At 49.2% G+C, this 17,870-nt stretch overlaps 1 protein-coding gene across 1 annotated transcript in view; it reads left to right on the top strand.

The window, feature by feature from the left end:
- Positions 1 to 17,565, top strand: part of LOC144941067 (SWI/SNF-related matrix-associated actin-dependent regulator of chromatin subfamily A member 4-like) — a 59,523-nt gene extending 41,958 nt beyond the window's left edge. Inside the window, exons 30-36 of the mRNA XM_078867500.1 lie at positions 31 to 249; positions 2,347 to 2,600; positions 5,761 to 5,866; positions 9,674 to 9,775; positions 13,354 to 13,477; positions 13,724 to 13,869; positions 16,676 to 17,565. Of these exons, the coding sequence (XP_078723626.1) occupies positions 31 to 249; positions 2,347 to 2,600; positions 5,761 to 5,866; positions 9,674 to 9,775; positions 13,354 to 13,477; positions 13,724 to 13,869; positions 16,676 to 16,708 (984 nt within the window). The 3' untranslated portion in view covers positions 16,709 to 17,565. The remainder of the gene's footprint in view (positions 1 to 30; positions 250 to 2,346; positions 2,601 to 5,760; positions 5,867 to 9,673; positions 9,776 to 13,353; positions 13,478 to 13,723; positions 13,870 to 16,675) is intronic.
- Positions 17,566 to 17,870: the final 305 nt, after the last annotated feature.

Here is a 17,870-nt window from a genome sequence, read left to right as displayed (position 1 = left end):
CTCTCTCGTCCCTCTCGTCGCGCTGCTCAGCGCATGGACCTCGACCGGCGGCGCGAGGAGGCGCGTAACCCCCGTCGCAAGCCGCGCCTCATGGAGGAGGACGAGCTGCCCGGGTGGATCCTGAAGGATGACGCCGAGGTGGAGCGCCTGACGTGCGAGGAGGAGGAGGAGAAGATGTTTGGCAGAGGCACCCGGCACCGCAAGGACGTGGACTACAGCGACTCGCTCACCGAGAAGCAGTGGCTTCGGGTGCGTGTGGGCTGGAGCGCGTGGCGGCGGCAGGCCCCGAGTCCGTGGCCCGCACGGGCGCATCGGGAGTCGCCGGCGCATGAAGCGCGCTGCTCAGGTGGTTGTCGCCACGCTTGTGCGCCCTGGGTGACTCCTGCAGGAGTTTGGCGGGGGGGGCGTGGTGGGGGGTGAGCAACCATGATGGCTGTGTCATCCCAATAGAATGATTTTGGATTATTCATGTTATACGTAGGCCTTCAAGTGGAATGTTATGATTCTTCGTTTATTTTGGGTTAGCAAATTGTACAAATTTGTCACATTCTGCTGCTTGATTTTCAACATTCCTCTGGTTTTATGAAAAACCACGTAAATTGTAATATTTATCCACATGACAACTTCATTTGATTGGCTCAGTTCCAGGTAACTTTTCAAATTTGGACCACAAAGCTGGTACACAATGGCCTTATCTTCTGTTCTTTGAATGACATCATGGGACCTTCAACGTCCACTGTGAAGCAGACGGGGCGGAGCGTCTCACGGTGCAGACACCCGCAAGGTTACCCGGCCAGGCAGCTTCCCAGCACCATTGGAACCTCCTTTGCCAGTAGCAAAATATGATAATTGGTTTTTTACCCTTTTATCTGGCAACAAAACTGACACTTTTTTTTACAAGGAGTCATGTTTGCATTGACCACAATACCTTCGGTCGGAATGCAAACAAAAAAACACAACTCTGATAATGTATGCACTGTCCTTGAAATTGATTGGTCCACACCCGAGACAGCTTTTTTTAGAGCCTAGTCTCACATGGTGTTGGACCAGATGACGCCAAAAGGCGCACAACTCAAAGACAATGCACCATCAGAGTATGAGAGCTCGGGGTAAGAATTTACACCATTGCAACCTCCTTTGCCAGTAGCAAAATATGATAATTGTTTTTTTACCCTTTTATCTGGCAAAAAAACTGACACCTTTTTTTACAAGGAATCATGTTTGCATTGACCACAATACCTGCAGTCGGAATGCAAACATTCCGACTGCAGGTATTGTGGTCCTTGTAAAAAAGAGGTGTCAGTTTTGTTGCCAGATAAAAAGGAAAAAAAACAATTATCAGCTTCCCAGCAATGAAAAATGATAGGAGTTACTAGTAAATAAGGACTTGTCCTTTGCTTTTTATTTGACGCGTGTGCGGCGATGGCGCAGCCATTGTTCGAGGGTGCAGCTATCGATCGAGGGTGCAGCCATCGATCGAGGGTCGAATTCGAACCGTGTGTGATCGGCATCGCGCTCGCTGAAGGTATGCCTTCAGGGAAGTCGTGTACTGTATACGCAACTGCGCACAATTCTGTGAGTCACTTATAACTGCTTTGCCGTTACTTATTGCCAATTATGGACTCAGACTATTGTCCTATCATTTCATAGAGTCCCTGGCACGTAATAATATGCTACACAGTGGCAGTGGGGGTCGCAAAATACCAATTTATTACTAATGAACCCCAATGATCCGATCGAAATCAGGGATTTCGATAGCATGATTGGGGGAGCACGTGCCACCCCACCTTCCCAACTGGCTCTTCCAGTGAGTAGAGCGGCTCGCAATCGGAAGGTGGCGAGTTCTATTCCTGGTTCGGACGGGTTTACTCAGTCCATCATCCCTCCCTCTGGGTTTTATGAAGTGCGTCCCACTTAGTGGCAAAGTCAACAGTGGTTTTCCTATAAAATAATGTGGAATTCCCACCACTGCCTCAGGACTGTCAACACCAATGGTTCAATGCTCAATTGATTAGGAAATTACTCTTGACTATTAACCAGGGTGGCCTGCAGGAATTGAACTGCAAACCTCTGCAGCATGAGCAGCGAACTTTTGCTGGCCATGTTGCCACACAGTCGGGCCTGTTGCTATGACGGTCACACCCTTCGCATTTGACTTGGGTCAGTGTAGGCTGCCTGAGAGTGACTGCGTCTGTGTAGGCCACCTGAGGGTGACTGCGTCTGTGTGGGTCACCTGGGGGTGACTGCGTCTGTGTGGGTCACCTGGGGGTGACTGCGTCTGTGTGGGTCACCTGAGGGTGACTGCGTCTGCGTAGGTCGCTTGAGTGCGCTACTGCGTCTGTGCAGGCCATTGAAGACGGCAACCTGGAGGAGATGGAGGAGGTGGTGCGAGCCAAACGGGCGCGCAAGCGGAAGGCGTCGCCCAGCTCGGTGGGGATGGAGCCGGAGGTGATCGAGGAGCCTCCCCCCCCGCCGGTCAAGGAGAGGCACAAGAAGAAGAGGGGCCGCCCCCCCGCGGCCGACAAGCCAGTGCCCAACCCGCCGTCCCTGCTCAACAAGATGAGGAAGGTCCTGGACGCAGTGCTCAAGTACAAGGACGGGTAAGTGGGAGCGTCCCTTGTACAAGGCACTGATTGGCACGCGGGGTACATGACAAACGCGGAATGTGCCCCCCCACCCCCCCGTATATGGCCTTTAATAAACAGTTTGGGGCAAGTGCTGTTAGCGAGCACCTACGAAGGCCTGCAAGGCGCGTGAGGGGGATAGGTTGGCCAGCACCACGCCCAGCTGCCTTTGTCTCCCCAGTGCTGATGTTTACACAGAACCTCGGGGATGCTCGAACCCACTGGAACTGCTGAACCAGCGAGAGAGCTGTTACAACAAGAGGTTATTTATGTGGCGATGAGCAAGCAAGCGAGGTCTGAGCTGGAAAGGAATTCCATCCACGGACGCAAGCACGTCAGTTGTGTTAATGGGGGAGATTAGGGAGAGAGAGATTAGCATGAATGAGCTTCCGTCGCCGCATAAATATCATCCCCGCATATGCGCACAACAGCAGTGTTAATGAGAGATTAGCACCATGAGAGTGCAATCCTAAGGGCATGTGAGCATGCGAGTGCAATCCAAAGAACATGTGAGCATGACCGCTTGTGTTGCGATCGAAACGTCGTGATATATTATTTTCATTTTGTGTTATTTTTCCACCTACGTGACTTTACCAATATAACCAAAGAGTATGGTTTCCTGCAGTCACGAAAACTTCAAATCAAGATTGGGTCACGAGGTTTGTAGCATGGTGCGCTAACCACGACGCTACCACTCCTCACACTTGAATGTATACATAGCAAGCACATAATGACACGTAAACAGACATTTTAAATCCATAATATATATCTCGATGCCTCGCATTTGTAGTGGATTCAGCCGAGTCGCAGATGTACTTTTTGGAGGCAACACATATTTATTAATACCAACACATTAACACAAGGTGGTTACTGCCCCTTTACCAGGTAACCTATGGTGGTGGACTACCAGGCTAACTATGCTAGTTACTGGGCGTAGCTACAACGGACAGGACCCTGGCTTGTGTCCTTGTCCACGTGTTGGTGACTTCTTCTTGGACGTAGAACGTAGATCATAGATCTTCAGATGACAACAACAACGCTGAACCCTGGTCCCTGTGGGGACCCCGTTTATATGCTCCTGGGTCGTGGCTGGCCCCACCCTTGGCCACGACCACCTTCGAGAAACCTCTTACCCTTTCTCGACCCTTCCCGTAGGATCTCACCCTGACACGTGACCACCCCCTAGCCCCTACTTGGAGCCCCTGTGTCGATCTTACTTGTCACGTGCCTTCCAGGGTCAACCAGAGTGCCGTGGCCTTGGGTATCCTCATCCCATGGCTGACACTCTCACACTCCCTCCTGTAGGGGTCAGCACTGAACGCCATGCGTGGTGCCACTGAGTGCTATCCCAGCGCTCACCGAGCCCCCCCCCTAGGGCTGATACTACACCCACCTACGGGGTGTCCGCTATGACGATGCATCGCACGTCGTGCCTCGCTAGAGCCGGCATTACTCAGTGACATTCACGATGTCGCTACATACGTGATGTCCGCGATGTGAGCACTTCGCACGCCGTGCCTCTGGGGCCGGCACCACACAGTGACATCCGCGATGTCACTATACGTTTAATGATCGTGATGACTGGTGGAGAAAGGCAGCAGCAGCGACAGCTCCTGTTGTTCTTAATAAAGTTTTTGGGTTAGATCGCGTTATTTATAAATGTGTCGTAACCCTCCATCACCCGACACGGCCAATCAGCAAAAAAAGTGTCACGTCAAAAGACAAATAGTTCACTACTTTAGCCCACCGGTGTGTTGAAGAGTGAATCCACAACATTTACAGTTTTTGAGTACAACGTTTCACTGGTAATTACATCCAGCATCATCGGGCAATTCGTCAGAATGGTGAAGCCCTCACTTGCTCCCGTTCTTAAATAGAGCAGCAGGGTGACGTCATCATTTAACTCATGCAGGTGCGACGATTTCAGTAGGGGTGGGGGGGGTATTGTAATTATATAATAGATTGGTAATCAGTCAATTGTTATGATTAGTAATGAGTTGTAATGTGTGTTATTGTAATTATATGCTACGTTAGTAATCAGTTAATTAGTATGTGTTTCCCCTATAAGGAATTGTAATTTGTATTATTTAATAATAAGCTTCCAGGCCGCACTAAGCCTGTAGCTGTCAGAGCTCCTGTTGCTTCACAGCTCACTAGGACATCGTGTGGTGTGACACGCGTTGAATCCTTATCTTTGGCCTGGGCTGTAAGCGGTATTTGCGAATGTGCTAAAGCCCGTGCAGTGTGAAAACAGAAAGATGAATTGCTTAATAGCCCCCAACCCTTCTCCGCGTCAGTCTTGCGTAAGAGCCCGGTGTGGCGCGACGCATAGGCACAAGCGTCACCGCTTCCTGCGGCTTTCACGTGCATCCCAGGGTCTAAGGTCAGAGCAATCGCCTGCTCAAACGAGCATTTCAGACGGAGCCTGTCTACCGATCACAGTCCCGAGCCAATGATGGAAATTACACATTTTATATGGTGGGGGCGAGTGACCACAGGACAACCGCAGTTGATTTTTCCAACAGTCGTTCTCGCTTTATCGGCCCCGGATGGAGGTATAATTGACGAAGTAAACCACCACCAACCAGGATTCGAACTCTGCAGCCTTGAGATTGCGGGCCGCTTGCTCTATCGCTGGGTGGCCACCAGGCCGGCGGTGTGTGGAGGTACGGACACGGGAGGAGGGAGGAGAACCGTCTGCTTCTTTGTTTTATAAAAACGATTTGGGAGGTGGGGGGTGGGTTTGGGAAGCGGTTACAGTTACTGCCACCACCTGGGTGCATGGAGCTGAGTCACAATCTCATGACACCAGTTGGGACACCTGGACCCCTTTCGCTCAACGTTGACAATGGGACCTCACCTATTCTTGCCTTCACCAAACACAACTCAGCCGTGTGACTCACGGCAAATGCTGCAATCTTGCATCATGCGAGTGTGGCTCCTATCCTCTTCCCCTCCCTTCCTCTTCCCCTCCCTTCTACCCCCACCTGGGCCACCATCACTTGTGAGAGAGTATCTCACAATTCGCTTTGTTTACGCGTTATCTCTCGCTCAGATCGCAGGCGCATTCCTGCTGACCTCCAGACGCCTGTGTGCGTGGGCGCGTGTGCATGTGTGTGTGGGGCCGTGTCTGCAGGTCTGGCCGGCAGCTCAGTCAAGTCTTCGTGCAGCTGCCGTCACGCAAAGAGCTCCCCGAGTACTACGAGCTTATTCGAAAGCCTGTCGACTTCAAGAAAATTAAGGTGACCAAACCATGGTGCCTCCCATCCCCGCCTGGTGTGCCCTTACATGACCGCCGCACCATGGCCGTGCGCGTGGGCGATTCTTCGTTCAGTGTGGAGTGTTCATGCTCGCAATAAGCACATTGCATTGCCCGTGCAGGAATCGATCACTTGAAAATATTTTTTCTCCTCGTCCCCGTTTTTTCTGAACTCCGTAAGAATGGCAGGAGAATGGGGGCGGGGGTGGGTGACCGGACCTCAGACATTGAACCACCGTGGCAAAAATTTGATCGTCATTGCTCCCAGAGGGGGGGGGGGGAAGGGAAAAAAACGGCTGATCCAGACATCGCATTTTGCATTTTAAAGTTTTATCGGTTATATCCCCCCCCTTCACTTATTCCCCTTTCTAATCCACCGCTCTCGACCGTTATCTCTGCGGTTGTAGGGTTCGTGTACCCAGGTAGCTTTAATCGGCCCCCATTTGGGGGAGAATTACTCCGAGGTTGCGACTGGACCGAGTACATTGTGCACTCACAGAATATATCCCCGCTGTGTCTCCTGTTCGTTGAGTTCAAGAATAATATTTTTAAAACTTTTTTTTCTCTTTTACTCACTGATGAGCACAGGCCCAAAAGCCCCAAAATGTCAAGCGGCCAGCAACAAAACAGCGAACTTATCAAAGTTGTAATGAATCATAGTTACTACTAACATGTTTCTTGAATTGAGCAAAGTTATCATTATTATTACAAGAGTTTGGTAAATAAGAGATGATGATGATGGGAGGGAATTCCAAAGTGGAGTTGTGCCAGGGGAAGAAGCAGAAAGAGAAATGTTGTGACCTGCATTGTGGTGGGCGAGTGGGTGACTGTGGTGTTGTGACCTGCAGTGTAGTGCGGTGGTTGAACATGGTGTGTGTGTGTGCAACAAAACAGTGGAATGTTAATCAGCAAAGATCCTAATCTAGCAGTTCACCTGCATTGATTTTCAAGCAAGCCTGACTGCTGATGAGACATTGAAGGTCAAAACCAATGCTGCTGTAAAATTTCACTTCCAGACTGTTGCATGGCCGGTTGAATGTGTAAAAAAAAAGTAATCCATCGGAAGAAGGGGGCGTATGGTCTACCTGTTGATTGTGTTACTTATATTCTTCATAACGACGCTATTGATCACGTTACATCTGGGTTACCATGAGATGCATCTGCTGCGTGCTCTTTCACGCACTGCGGGAGGCTTCACGCACTGCAGGAGGCAGGGAGAGTGGAAGGCTGCTTGTGCCGCGTGTGTGGTGTGCGCTGGAAACCGTGTCTGCCACAGGCTGCACGGTGCGGTGTGCTCTGAAGCCGCCCACACTCCGCTTTGCTACAATGTCCTGAAGCTACATCTCTCTCTCTGCGTAGCTCGTGGCCTCTGATAACAAATTTGTCAGCAAAATATATTCGGCCGAGGACGTACAAACAGACAACAAGGCCACACGGAGTTTAATCTAATTTCCACTTGCGAGAGGCATGGCCTTGCTTATTGACAAGTTACCGAGCTTGTAACATAGAAGCTTCTACATGCAATTGAGGAGTTGAGGGCGAGCTTTGTTCGCGGAAATTGGAAGAATTGAGCGAGGAAATTCCTCCCTTAATACCATATTATTTCCACTTGTACACAATACGAGGAAGCTGCCACGCTGCACTTGCAATCTAGAGGTCACCGGTTCGATTCCATCTTCCGCCGTGGCAGTTGAAACAGCTGAAAGTTTCTTAAAACCCCACCACAGCCGCCTCTGTCCACCCAGCAGCAATGGGCACAACCATTTGCGAAGCACAATTTTGTTTTCAGCGAGCCATCGAACAAAGACGGTCACTGCATCCCTTGCTTTCAGATGCGCTCCCGCGGCTATCTGGAACGCTCTATCCATCCGATATTAGTAAGCCACTGGAGCTATGTACTTTCAAATCTAGATTGAAAACTCATTCTTTTTGAACGGCTTTTCGTGTTTAGTTTGTTGTCCTTCACCGGCACCTCCGATGAGCATTGTTGGCTTCTAACATACATGCGTACATTCCAATCAATCTGTGTGCCTTAGCAAGGTAAAGGTGCAGCCCTGCAATTGCCAGCTCGCTCCCGTCACTGCTGGCAGGAGGGCCAGGGAGCTCTAGAGCGTATTTGGCCTACTCTCTCACAATGACCAGACATCTAGGAGGAGGTGGGAGTAGACCCACGCCTTATCCCACCACACTCGACCTGCCGACCGACTTAGCTGTGGCTGTACCCATTCACACTGCCGGATGGACAGAGGCCGTGGGAATTTGGGAATCTTGCCACCGTCGTGTCAACTGCAGCTCCGGGAGATGGAATCGAACCGCCAGGCCTTGGCTTGCGAGTCCAGCGCGCCGCTGTGACCATTACACCACTGTGGCAGCCGCCGCCGCGGACCGAGCTGTAACTAATCGCATCAAAGTTACAGGAAATGAATTTGATTTTATTTTTATTTCTGTTTATGCACTGTTTTCAATTTTTTCTGTAACACAGTTCTTTTTGCACTGCTTTCTACGTGATATTGTGGCTCCGATTTCTATTTTCGTCATTTCTGTAACCTTATTTCATCGTATTGCTCAAGATGCCATGTTGGTGACCCAGGTCAGTCACCTGTACATGAGATGATAGAATGGCGGCAGTGCGTCGAGGCTCTGACACAGCAAATCTTGCGCCGTCTTATTTTACCCAGTAAAGCCACAGCGAGTTCCAAGACTTGTGTTGAGGGAGGGGTTGTGCCACATTTGGATGTTTGACCAAACACCAATGACGTGTGCCTTCGCTATGGGAGGAAACCGGGAAGACCTGGAGGAAACTCTCACACACAACAGTCGCACACCACACACTCACCACACACACCACACACTCACCACACACTCACCACACACTCGCCTCACCTCACACTCACCTCACACACACCACACACACACCTCACACTCACCTCGCACACACCACACACACACCACACACACACCTCACACTCACCTCGCACACACTCACCACACACTCACCACACACTCACCACACACTCACCACACACTCACCTCACCACACACTCACCACACACTCACCTCACCTCACACTCACCACACACTCACCTCGCACACACCACACACACACCACACACACACCACACACACACCACACACACACCACACACACACCTCACACACACCACACACACACCACACACACACCACACACACACACCTCACACTCACCTCGCACACACACCACACACACACCACACACTCACCTCGCACACATCACACACACACCACACACACACCACACACACCACACACACACCTCACACTCACCTCACACACACCACACACACACCACACACACCTCACACACACCGCACACACACCACACACTAACCTCGCACACACCACACACACACCACACACACTCCACATACACACCTCACACACACCACACAATCACTGACCACACACTGTCAACAAAGACAACGATCCCCCCCCCCCATATCCTGTAACAGACTATTGGGGCAAGTGCTGTTAGCACCTATGAAGTTCGGCAAGGCACACGAGACTGGGTGGCCCGCACCAAACCCGGCCAATGCTCATGTTTACACACCGCACCAGGTACTCATTGACGGCTTAGTTGATGTCGAGGAAGGCCCAGTACAAGTTAATATATTCGTCAGTGAGAATTAAACTCGGGTTGCTAAGTTTGTAACTCGATGCGCTAACAACGACACTACCGCTCCCCACCTCGTGACACCCACACTCGCACACCCATGCATCGCTCACGGTCTTGTGTGTCGCGGTCCCCCAGGAGAGGATTCGAATCCACAAGTATCGCAGTCTGGATGACCTGGAGAAGGACGTGATGCTGCTGTGTCAGAACGCGCAGATATACAACCTCGAGGGGTCTCTGGTGAGCCTCTCCTCCAGCACCGGGCCCCCGCAGCGCTCCGTGCTGGATAACATGGCCTGTGTTCAAGCATTACAGCAGCAGGAATGCATCCAAACTTCCCCTGTACATGAACCCTTCCTCTTTCCGGGACGTCTGCAAGTTGCAGGGTGGGTGTCCCGTTCACCGCTGAATCTCGGAACACGCAAGCTGTTATCGTTAATTTTATTTAGAGAGGCGTAGCGCTGCAGTTTTTAAAGACATGGTACTGTACTCATCGCAGAGAACCGTAGCGACAGGACTGCACTCGATGATAGCCGGCGCTAAACTGTCACACGCCCTACCACGTGGCCTTTTACTTCCGATTACATTCAGAATTGATTCGGAAGAAAAACCTACGACGCATGCGTCCGTCATGGGAGCGGGAAAGGGTTAATCAGCCCCACTCTTGAACCTCCTTCCGTTCCTCTCGTCAAGTCTCACCTCTTCTCCATTGCCCGTTCCCTTCCTCGTCCCTCCCGTCACCCCTCCACGACTTCCTGTCCCTCCCCTCCCCTGCTCTCTCCTGACCCCACGTGCCCTCTATTTTGCGGTCGCTCATTCCTCAGGCCTAGCACGCCCCTGCTATCTAAATCACTCTATTTTTGTTACCGCTGTTAAACTATGTAAAGCGCCTTGAGCTAAGGCGCTATATAAATATTAAATAATAATCCAGCTGTGTGCCGTCTGCACTAAAACTCAAGTCGGGGAGAATTTCCTGATTTTTTTCCTTTTACAGTAATGAGCCATTTGGTGGAACTTCCACATTCCTATGGCGGGGCTAAGTCCAGCCATAGGACAACCACCCTTGACTTAACACAGAGTGGGATTGCATTTATTGGCTCCTGAGAGAGGGATGATGGGTTGCGTAAACTCCAAAACAATTTTTTTACCTCACAACCTCGAGAATGGACATCCCGACCGCGTACTCCAGAATATAAATAAATAACCAGACGATACACCTCTTCCTTTTCATATCCGTGTCTCCATGTTAAACATTGAGGTCGTTTTACACCTCCCTTCAGCCACACGGCCTTCTGCGAGTGCCATCATTTCAGCAATATTAATTCAATGCAAGAAAAACTCCAGACTGGTTTTTGACATTCAGTGTATAATCATCAGCATGCTTGCTAGAACCAATGCTGGTGAACTGCCAGGTGTATAGGACCCTCTTTGCCAGACATGGTTCCTAATTCAATGCAAACTGTAAAACAAAATCACGAAATAATCAGTAGCGTTGTGGGGGAGATTGTAAGTAACAATAAATAATAATCAATTCGGTTTTCTATAGTGTCATTCTCATAAGGTCTCACAGAGATGTACATGAAGCTCACGTTATGGAGAAAGACTGTCACAAACAGGTGAGTGTTAGGACGTGATTTTAAAAGTGTAACAACCTCAGATCTCCTATTGGACCGGGGAAGGGAATTCCACGTTTGCGGAGCTTGAATGCATACAACTCAATCTCCCATCAAACAAAGCTCCGGTCTTTGGAATAACGAGTAGACCTGAATCGCAGATCTAATATAAAACCTAAGCAGATCGGTGAGATATTCAGGATTCAACTCATTCAAGGCCTCAACTCATTCAAGGCCTCAAACGTGAGAAGAAGAATCTTATATATACAGTGAGGGAAAAAAGTATTTGATTCCCTGCTGATTTTGTACGTTTGCCCACTGACAAAGAAATGATCAGTCTATAATTTTAATGATAGGTTTATTTGAACAGTGAGAGACAGAATAACAACAAAAAAATCCAGAAAAACGCATGTCAAAAATGTTAGAAATTGATTTGCATTTTAATGAGGGAAATAAGTATTTGACCCCCTCTCAATCAGAAAGATTTCTGGCTCCCAGTTGTCTTTTATACAGGTACCGAGCCGAGATTAGGAGCACACTCTTAAAGGGAGTGCTCCCAATCTCAGCTTTTTACCTGTATAAAAGACACCTGTTCACAGAAGCAATCAATCAATCAGATTCCAAACTCTCCACCATGGCCAAAACCAAAGAGCTCTCCAAGGATGTCAGGGACAAGATTGTAGACCTGCACAAGGCTGGAATGGGCTACAAGACCATCGCCAAGCAGCTTGGTGAGAAGGTGACAACAGTTGGTGCGATTATTCGCAAATGGAAGAAACACAAAAGAACTGTCAATCTCCCTCGGCCTGGGGCTCCATGCAAGATCTCACCTCGTGGAGTTGCAATGATCATGAGAACGGTGAGGAATCAGCCCAGAACTACACGGGAGGATCTTGTCAATGATCTCAAGGCAGCTGGGACCATAGTCACCAAGAAAACAGTTGGTAACACACTATGCCGTGAAGGACTCAAATCCTGCAGCGCCCACAAGGTCCCCCTGCTCAAGAAAGCACATATACATGCCCATCTGAAGTTTTCCAATGAACATCTGAATGATTCAGAGGACAACTGGGTGAAAGTGTTGTGGTCAAATGAGACCAAAATGGAGCTCTTTGGCATCAACTCAACTCGCCGTGTTTGGAGGAGGAGGAATGCTGCCTATGACCCCAAGAACACCATCCCCACCGTCAAACATGGAGGTGGAAACATGCTTTGGGGGTGTTTTTCTGCTAAGGGGACAGGACAACTTCACCACATCAAAGGGACGATGGACGGGGCCATGTATCGTCAAATCTTTGGTGAGAACCTCCTTCCATCAGCCAGGGCATTGAAAATGGGTTGTGGATAGGTATTCCAGCATGACAATTACCCAAAACACACGGCCAAGGCAACAAAGGAGTGGCTCAAGAAGAAGCACATTAAGGTCCTGGAGTGGCCTAACCAGTCTCCAGACCTTAATCCCATAGAAAATCTGTGGAGGGAGCTGAAGGTTCGAGTTGCCAAACGTCAGCCTCGAAACCTTAATGACTTGGAGAAGATCTGCAAAGAGAAGTGGGACAAAATCCCTCCTGAGATGTGTGCAAACCTGGTGGCCAACTACAAGAAACGTCTAACCTCTGTGATTGCCAACAAGGGTTTTGCCACCAAGTACTAAGTCATGTTTTGCAGAGGGGTCAAATACTTATTTCCCTCATTAAAATGCAAATTAATTTATACAATTTTTGACATGCGTTTTTCTGGATTTTTTTGTTGTTATTCTGTCTCTCACTGTTCAAATAAACCTACCATTAAAATTATAGACTGATAATTTCCTTGTCAGTGGGCAAAAGTACAAAATCAGCAGGGGATCAAATACTTTAATCCCTCACTGTATATGTTTAAAGTAGACTATACGCCTTCGCCACGTGTACAACTGCAGACGAACCAGAGTCCGCATCACAACCGGTCGTCACATTCCGCTCTGGAGCAGTGAATTGGGGGGTGGGGGGCACGATGCGGTTTTGACTTGAGGCATTGTTGGCAAAGTTTCAAGAAAATGTAAGAAACAAATCTCACCCGGGCGGGAGGGAGGGGCTAGGGCGAGGGGGGATTGTGTTCTCTTCCTGATGTAAGTAAGAGCGTATCGGTTGCTTGTTTCTTGAGCGTGCCGGTTGATGTTCTACACCGGGAGTGACCTTGTACCACCGGTGGGGTGGGGACTGCTAGATCTACGAAGACTCCATCGTCCTGCAGTCCGTGTTCACGAGCACGAGAGAGAAGGTGGAGAAGGAGCCAAGCTGCGATGACGTGAGTGACGATGATGAAGATGATGACGGCTCTGAGTCCGAGTGTAAGCTGCTTCTCTCCGCTCCTTCCTTTTTTCACGCTTTAAGCGATGTTGCTGGCATATGCACGTGCTTTTTGTTGGGATTCTGTTAACTCGCACTGTTTATCTGCGCCGGTAACCCCACTACATTTAAAATCTCAAAACGGGCATTTTACACCGCATTGCGCAAACGGTCGCCGGCTTGTGCGTCTCTCGACGTCGTCGCTGTGCGAAAGCGCTGACGTTCTAATTTAAATTTGTCTGACACAGCCCACTCGGTGAAGGTGAAGATCAAGCTCGGAAAGAAGAAGGAGAAAGGGAAGGAGAGGGAACGGGCTCGCGTGGGCCGGCGGCGGTCGGGCCGCGGGGCCAAATCCAGGCCCGTGGTGAGCGACGACAGTGCCGATGAGGACAACGTGAGTCAAAGCCAAATTGCAGAGTCCTCCTCCTGGGTGACTGCTGTTGATGCGAGGGATCGTGATGCTGTGGATTAGTCCTGAGTCATTGCCCACTCTCTCTCTGGGTCATGGTTGTGGATCTTTTGAGGTCTTTTGTTCCTTTGATCTTGTTCAAGCCCGGGTCGCCAAAATTACAAAATCATTCAAGTTCATTAAATACATCAATGAAGCAGATAGAAAGCAGACTAAAAAACTACCTCATAGAGATCAAAGCAAATGCAATCGCATTACAAATAGAATTGAAAACAGTGCACAAACAAACTTTTAATAACTGTTTATTCTGCAATGATTTCACGAATTGCGTTTACAAGTTTATTTATAGTCAGATTAAGTAAAAAAAACACGTAAATGAAATTAGGGCAATTATTGCACTAGTGTGTAAATAGACGAGGATATACGTATTTACAACCGCAGGTGAATTTATTGTGGGCATTTGTGCCTTAAAAATCATGCCAAAAGAGCGTTGGCTTGATAGGCGGCGCTGTGACCGTACCGCCTTCCTTGGGCCATCCAAGCCTGAAAGGAGTTGGAAGTGAGGGCTTTGCTACCGAGGGTCAGGGCAGCTGGGTATGTGTGGCAGCGTTCCTTCACCGCCAACTGTCTCGGTTGAAATTCAAAGCCTTCGCTGGGAACATTCAAGCCTGCAGTTGTTTGTGTTGGATCATCTGTGGGCCCTTGGCCCGATTTTAACGTGGCACGGGTGAACCCCCGTGCCTCAGAGTTCAGGAAGGACTGGTGTTCGATTCCAGACTCGGACGCTTTTCTGCGTGGAGTTTGTATGTTCTTCCCCCTGTACTGCAATGGGTTGCTTCCTCTGGCAGTCTCTGGTTTCTCCCGTAGCTAAAAGCATACAATGTAACTGGGATTGGCCAAAACACCCCAATGAGCCTGTATTTTTGGGTAAAAAGTTATTATTTTAAGTGAGTAATTCCACGAAACAAGTTACTCGCAGTGCCACGCTCATTACCATGCTTAAAGGAAAGAATGGTGAACTTATCTTTGACCACCAGGAACAGGTTTAGATAGCATTTTTGGTGAGGTCTTGGGGGAGGAGAAACCCCTCTCTGGGCTCGGGTGGGATTGGCCCTGCTTGGGCTATATTTCGTCATATATTAGAGGAAGTAACCGCTTCTTGTGAGTGGCTGCCATCTGTGAAGAAAACGCAAAGAGTGATCCAGAGCCTGAGACCACGTACAGTGCTGGGTAGAGATGTAGGTCATTTGTACAGAACATATATTTGCTTTTTGACCTGGTTAATGCGTATGGTACCGTAAATAGGACTGAGCTGTTGATTATAATTATTCATGTTTCAAAGCTCCTGACCCTCAGCTCACAATCATGAACTTCCTTCATGATGGTGGACAGGCCTGGGTAAAGCTGCATGGCCACGAGTCAGATCCATTTTCGGTTCACCTTGGGGTGCAACATGAATGTTCTATAGCCCCTACGCTATTTAGCACCTTTTCCCACCTAATTCAATAGGCTTTTCATGGCTGTACCGGTGGAATTTCCATCTGGTACAGATACGATGTGAGGCTAATCTATGCCTGGGTGCGGGGATGGCTCGCTTTTTGTGTCAACCATGTTATGTGTGCAGATGGTCTGGCAATTGCTGCCCACTGAAGAGTTGGATAAACTACTGTTGAACCTGGAGTGTAATACTCCTTTTATGTAATCGAATGCTGCCCTCCCCATGAGTGATAGGGGCAGTTGTGGATAGGGTAGAGAAATTTCTATACCTAGGCAGTGTGCTTACGACCAGCTCCGGTTTGGCAGCGGAGGTCACACTCTGAATCAATCGAGTGGCATCTTTAATCGGCTGCGTAACTTGAGGAAGCTACCTGGCCTGTCGCTCCATACAAAGCTCTGGATCTGCTGGAACACAATTATTCCCTACCTTCTCTAAGCTTGTGAAACGTAGAGCCCTTTAAAAGAACGTTTGTGCTGGTTTTAAACATTCAGGCTGGCCTGCCTATGATCCATCGTGGGTTTAACCAGACTAGATTGTGTGAGGAGCTCACCAATCCTTGTAAGATCTGGGCACAGTCCCATCTGTGGGCTCCTCTGACAGGTGAGGCTGTGTTGGCTGGGTTATGCAACCCGCATGCCCAACCACCGCATGTCCAAGCAGCTTCTGTTTGGTCGGATCGAGGGGGCTAAACGAACGGAGCACCGGGCGGCTAAAACGCAGCAAGTTTGCACAGTGGGGGGAACGCAGGTGGGGGTGCATTTGCCAGTCATCTCAGTCAGTCAACCCATGGTACCTGGGTCTGTCCCATGACCTTTCCAGCGAGGCCTCCACACTTCACACAGCCTCAAGGTGCAACTCGCCCGGCACAAGCGCCGTGGTGATGTCACCGTCATCGTGGCGAATTGCGGTTGTGTGTAAATGTATGTGGGATGTGTGAGCGAGAGCGTGTAAATGTTTGTCTTGTAGTTTACAGAGTTGGTATATTTTCCTTATCTTGTGAATATATAATAATTATTCTAAACGGCTTTGATTTAAATAAACACTTCTGGTATTGAGCTACTGTGGATATGGAAACCTTCCCTTTCTGTGCCGGTCCTCTTAGATGGCTCTGCACAGCGTTCATCATTAACCACGCCCTTGCATTTTACGTGTACATTTCTGATGGCCCACAAATGATGGATTTAAATGCAGCAGCTTTACTTTTAAGAGATGCGATACAACTAGAAATGTTGCCTTGCGCATTCTGAGCTCGCCACTGTGTTACAAGGGCATTGTGATTCTGATATTTTTCAGGGTCAGTCGGAGGTTAGTAGCGAAGTTGAGTGAAAGATCGACGTCATTCCAGACGCACGCCCGGCGTCGTGGTGGAGCGGCGTTTTGAGTGAACGGCGTGGATCACAAATGCGCGTCGCAGCTTGCGCGCGCACGGAGAAACCTTGACTCGTGTGCATCTAAAGTCCACACGCACGCACCGTTGCAACACAGAGTTTACGTGTTACCCAACGGACCCGTTTTATCACCGCCGGTGTGTTCTTCTTCCAAGCCGATGTTCGGATCTAAAGCGGTCTCTCGGAATGACTGACGGTAGTACTCGTAGGATTTCAGTCCTAGATCTTCATGTTTGCATGAACAATTTCTTCAGGGGCCAAATGCCGAGGGCCACCCTCTCCGTGTTGTCGATGCCGCGTGCAGACGCTGGCTGCTGAACGAGTGTTAGCGTTCGCACGCCCCGGTCGCAGGTTCAGTGGTCACGTTTCCTGCAGCGCTCGTCAAATACTATTTCGTGTGGTGTATTGATAATCGTATCAGTGTTTCATTCTCGCGTCACGCAGACTCTAGCATGTATGTAGCAGGCAGCTTTTTATATTGCAAATCCGGTCCAAGTTAGAACACTAAGGAGAGGTGGGGGCAGGGGGGGGGTGGTTTTGAGGTGCAATGGATGATTCGTTTTCCCGAATGGGCCACGAGAGATACTGTGCGTGGCATATCGGTGCTCTGCGGCGGTGCCGAGTCTGCGGCGTGGGTATTTGGTGTCGCCGCGTAAAACCAAGCTGTTTTTTTCTCAGTAAAAAGCCGTAAAAATGCAATTACGTGTAAGCACCAGTTGCATTTTGTTTTGAGAAGCTTCCAGTGTGTGAGATTAATGAACTTGTGAAACGACAAAATAAACACCTAACATTACATACGTGTGTCCGCTTTCATGTATTTGCTGCTCATGCGATCGTATTTACAGTGCCCATTACCCAAGAAGCGTCGAGATCTCAAGACTCTTTTTCAAGAGGGTCCTGCAAACTTTTCATAGTAGGGGCGACAATTTCTGAGTCCCAATTAAGTCCGAGTAAATTTCCAGATTTGGCAAATTTGGCCTATGTCGCAGGATCTTTATTCATAATACAGGTTTTTTGTGGGTTAGATCGCGTAAATATATTAATGTGTCGTTAAAACCTGCCACCACCCGACACAGCCAACGAGTAAGGGTTGTCACATA

Source organism: Lampetra fluviatilis, chromosome 24, assembly GCF_964198595.1.
Source record: "Lampetra fluviatilis chromosome 24, kcLamFluv1.1, whole genome shotgun sequence".
Taxonomy (NCBI): Eukaryota; Metazoa; Chordata; class Hyperoartia; order Petromyzontiformes; family Petromyzontidae; genus Lampetra; species Lampetra fluviatilis.
This window is presented reverse-complemented; position numbering and strand designations above follow the sequence as displayed.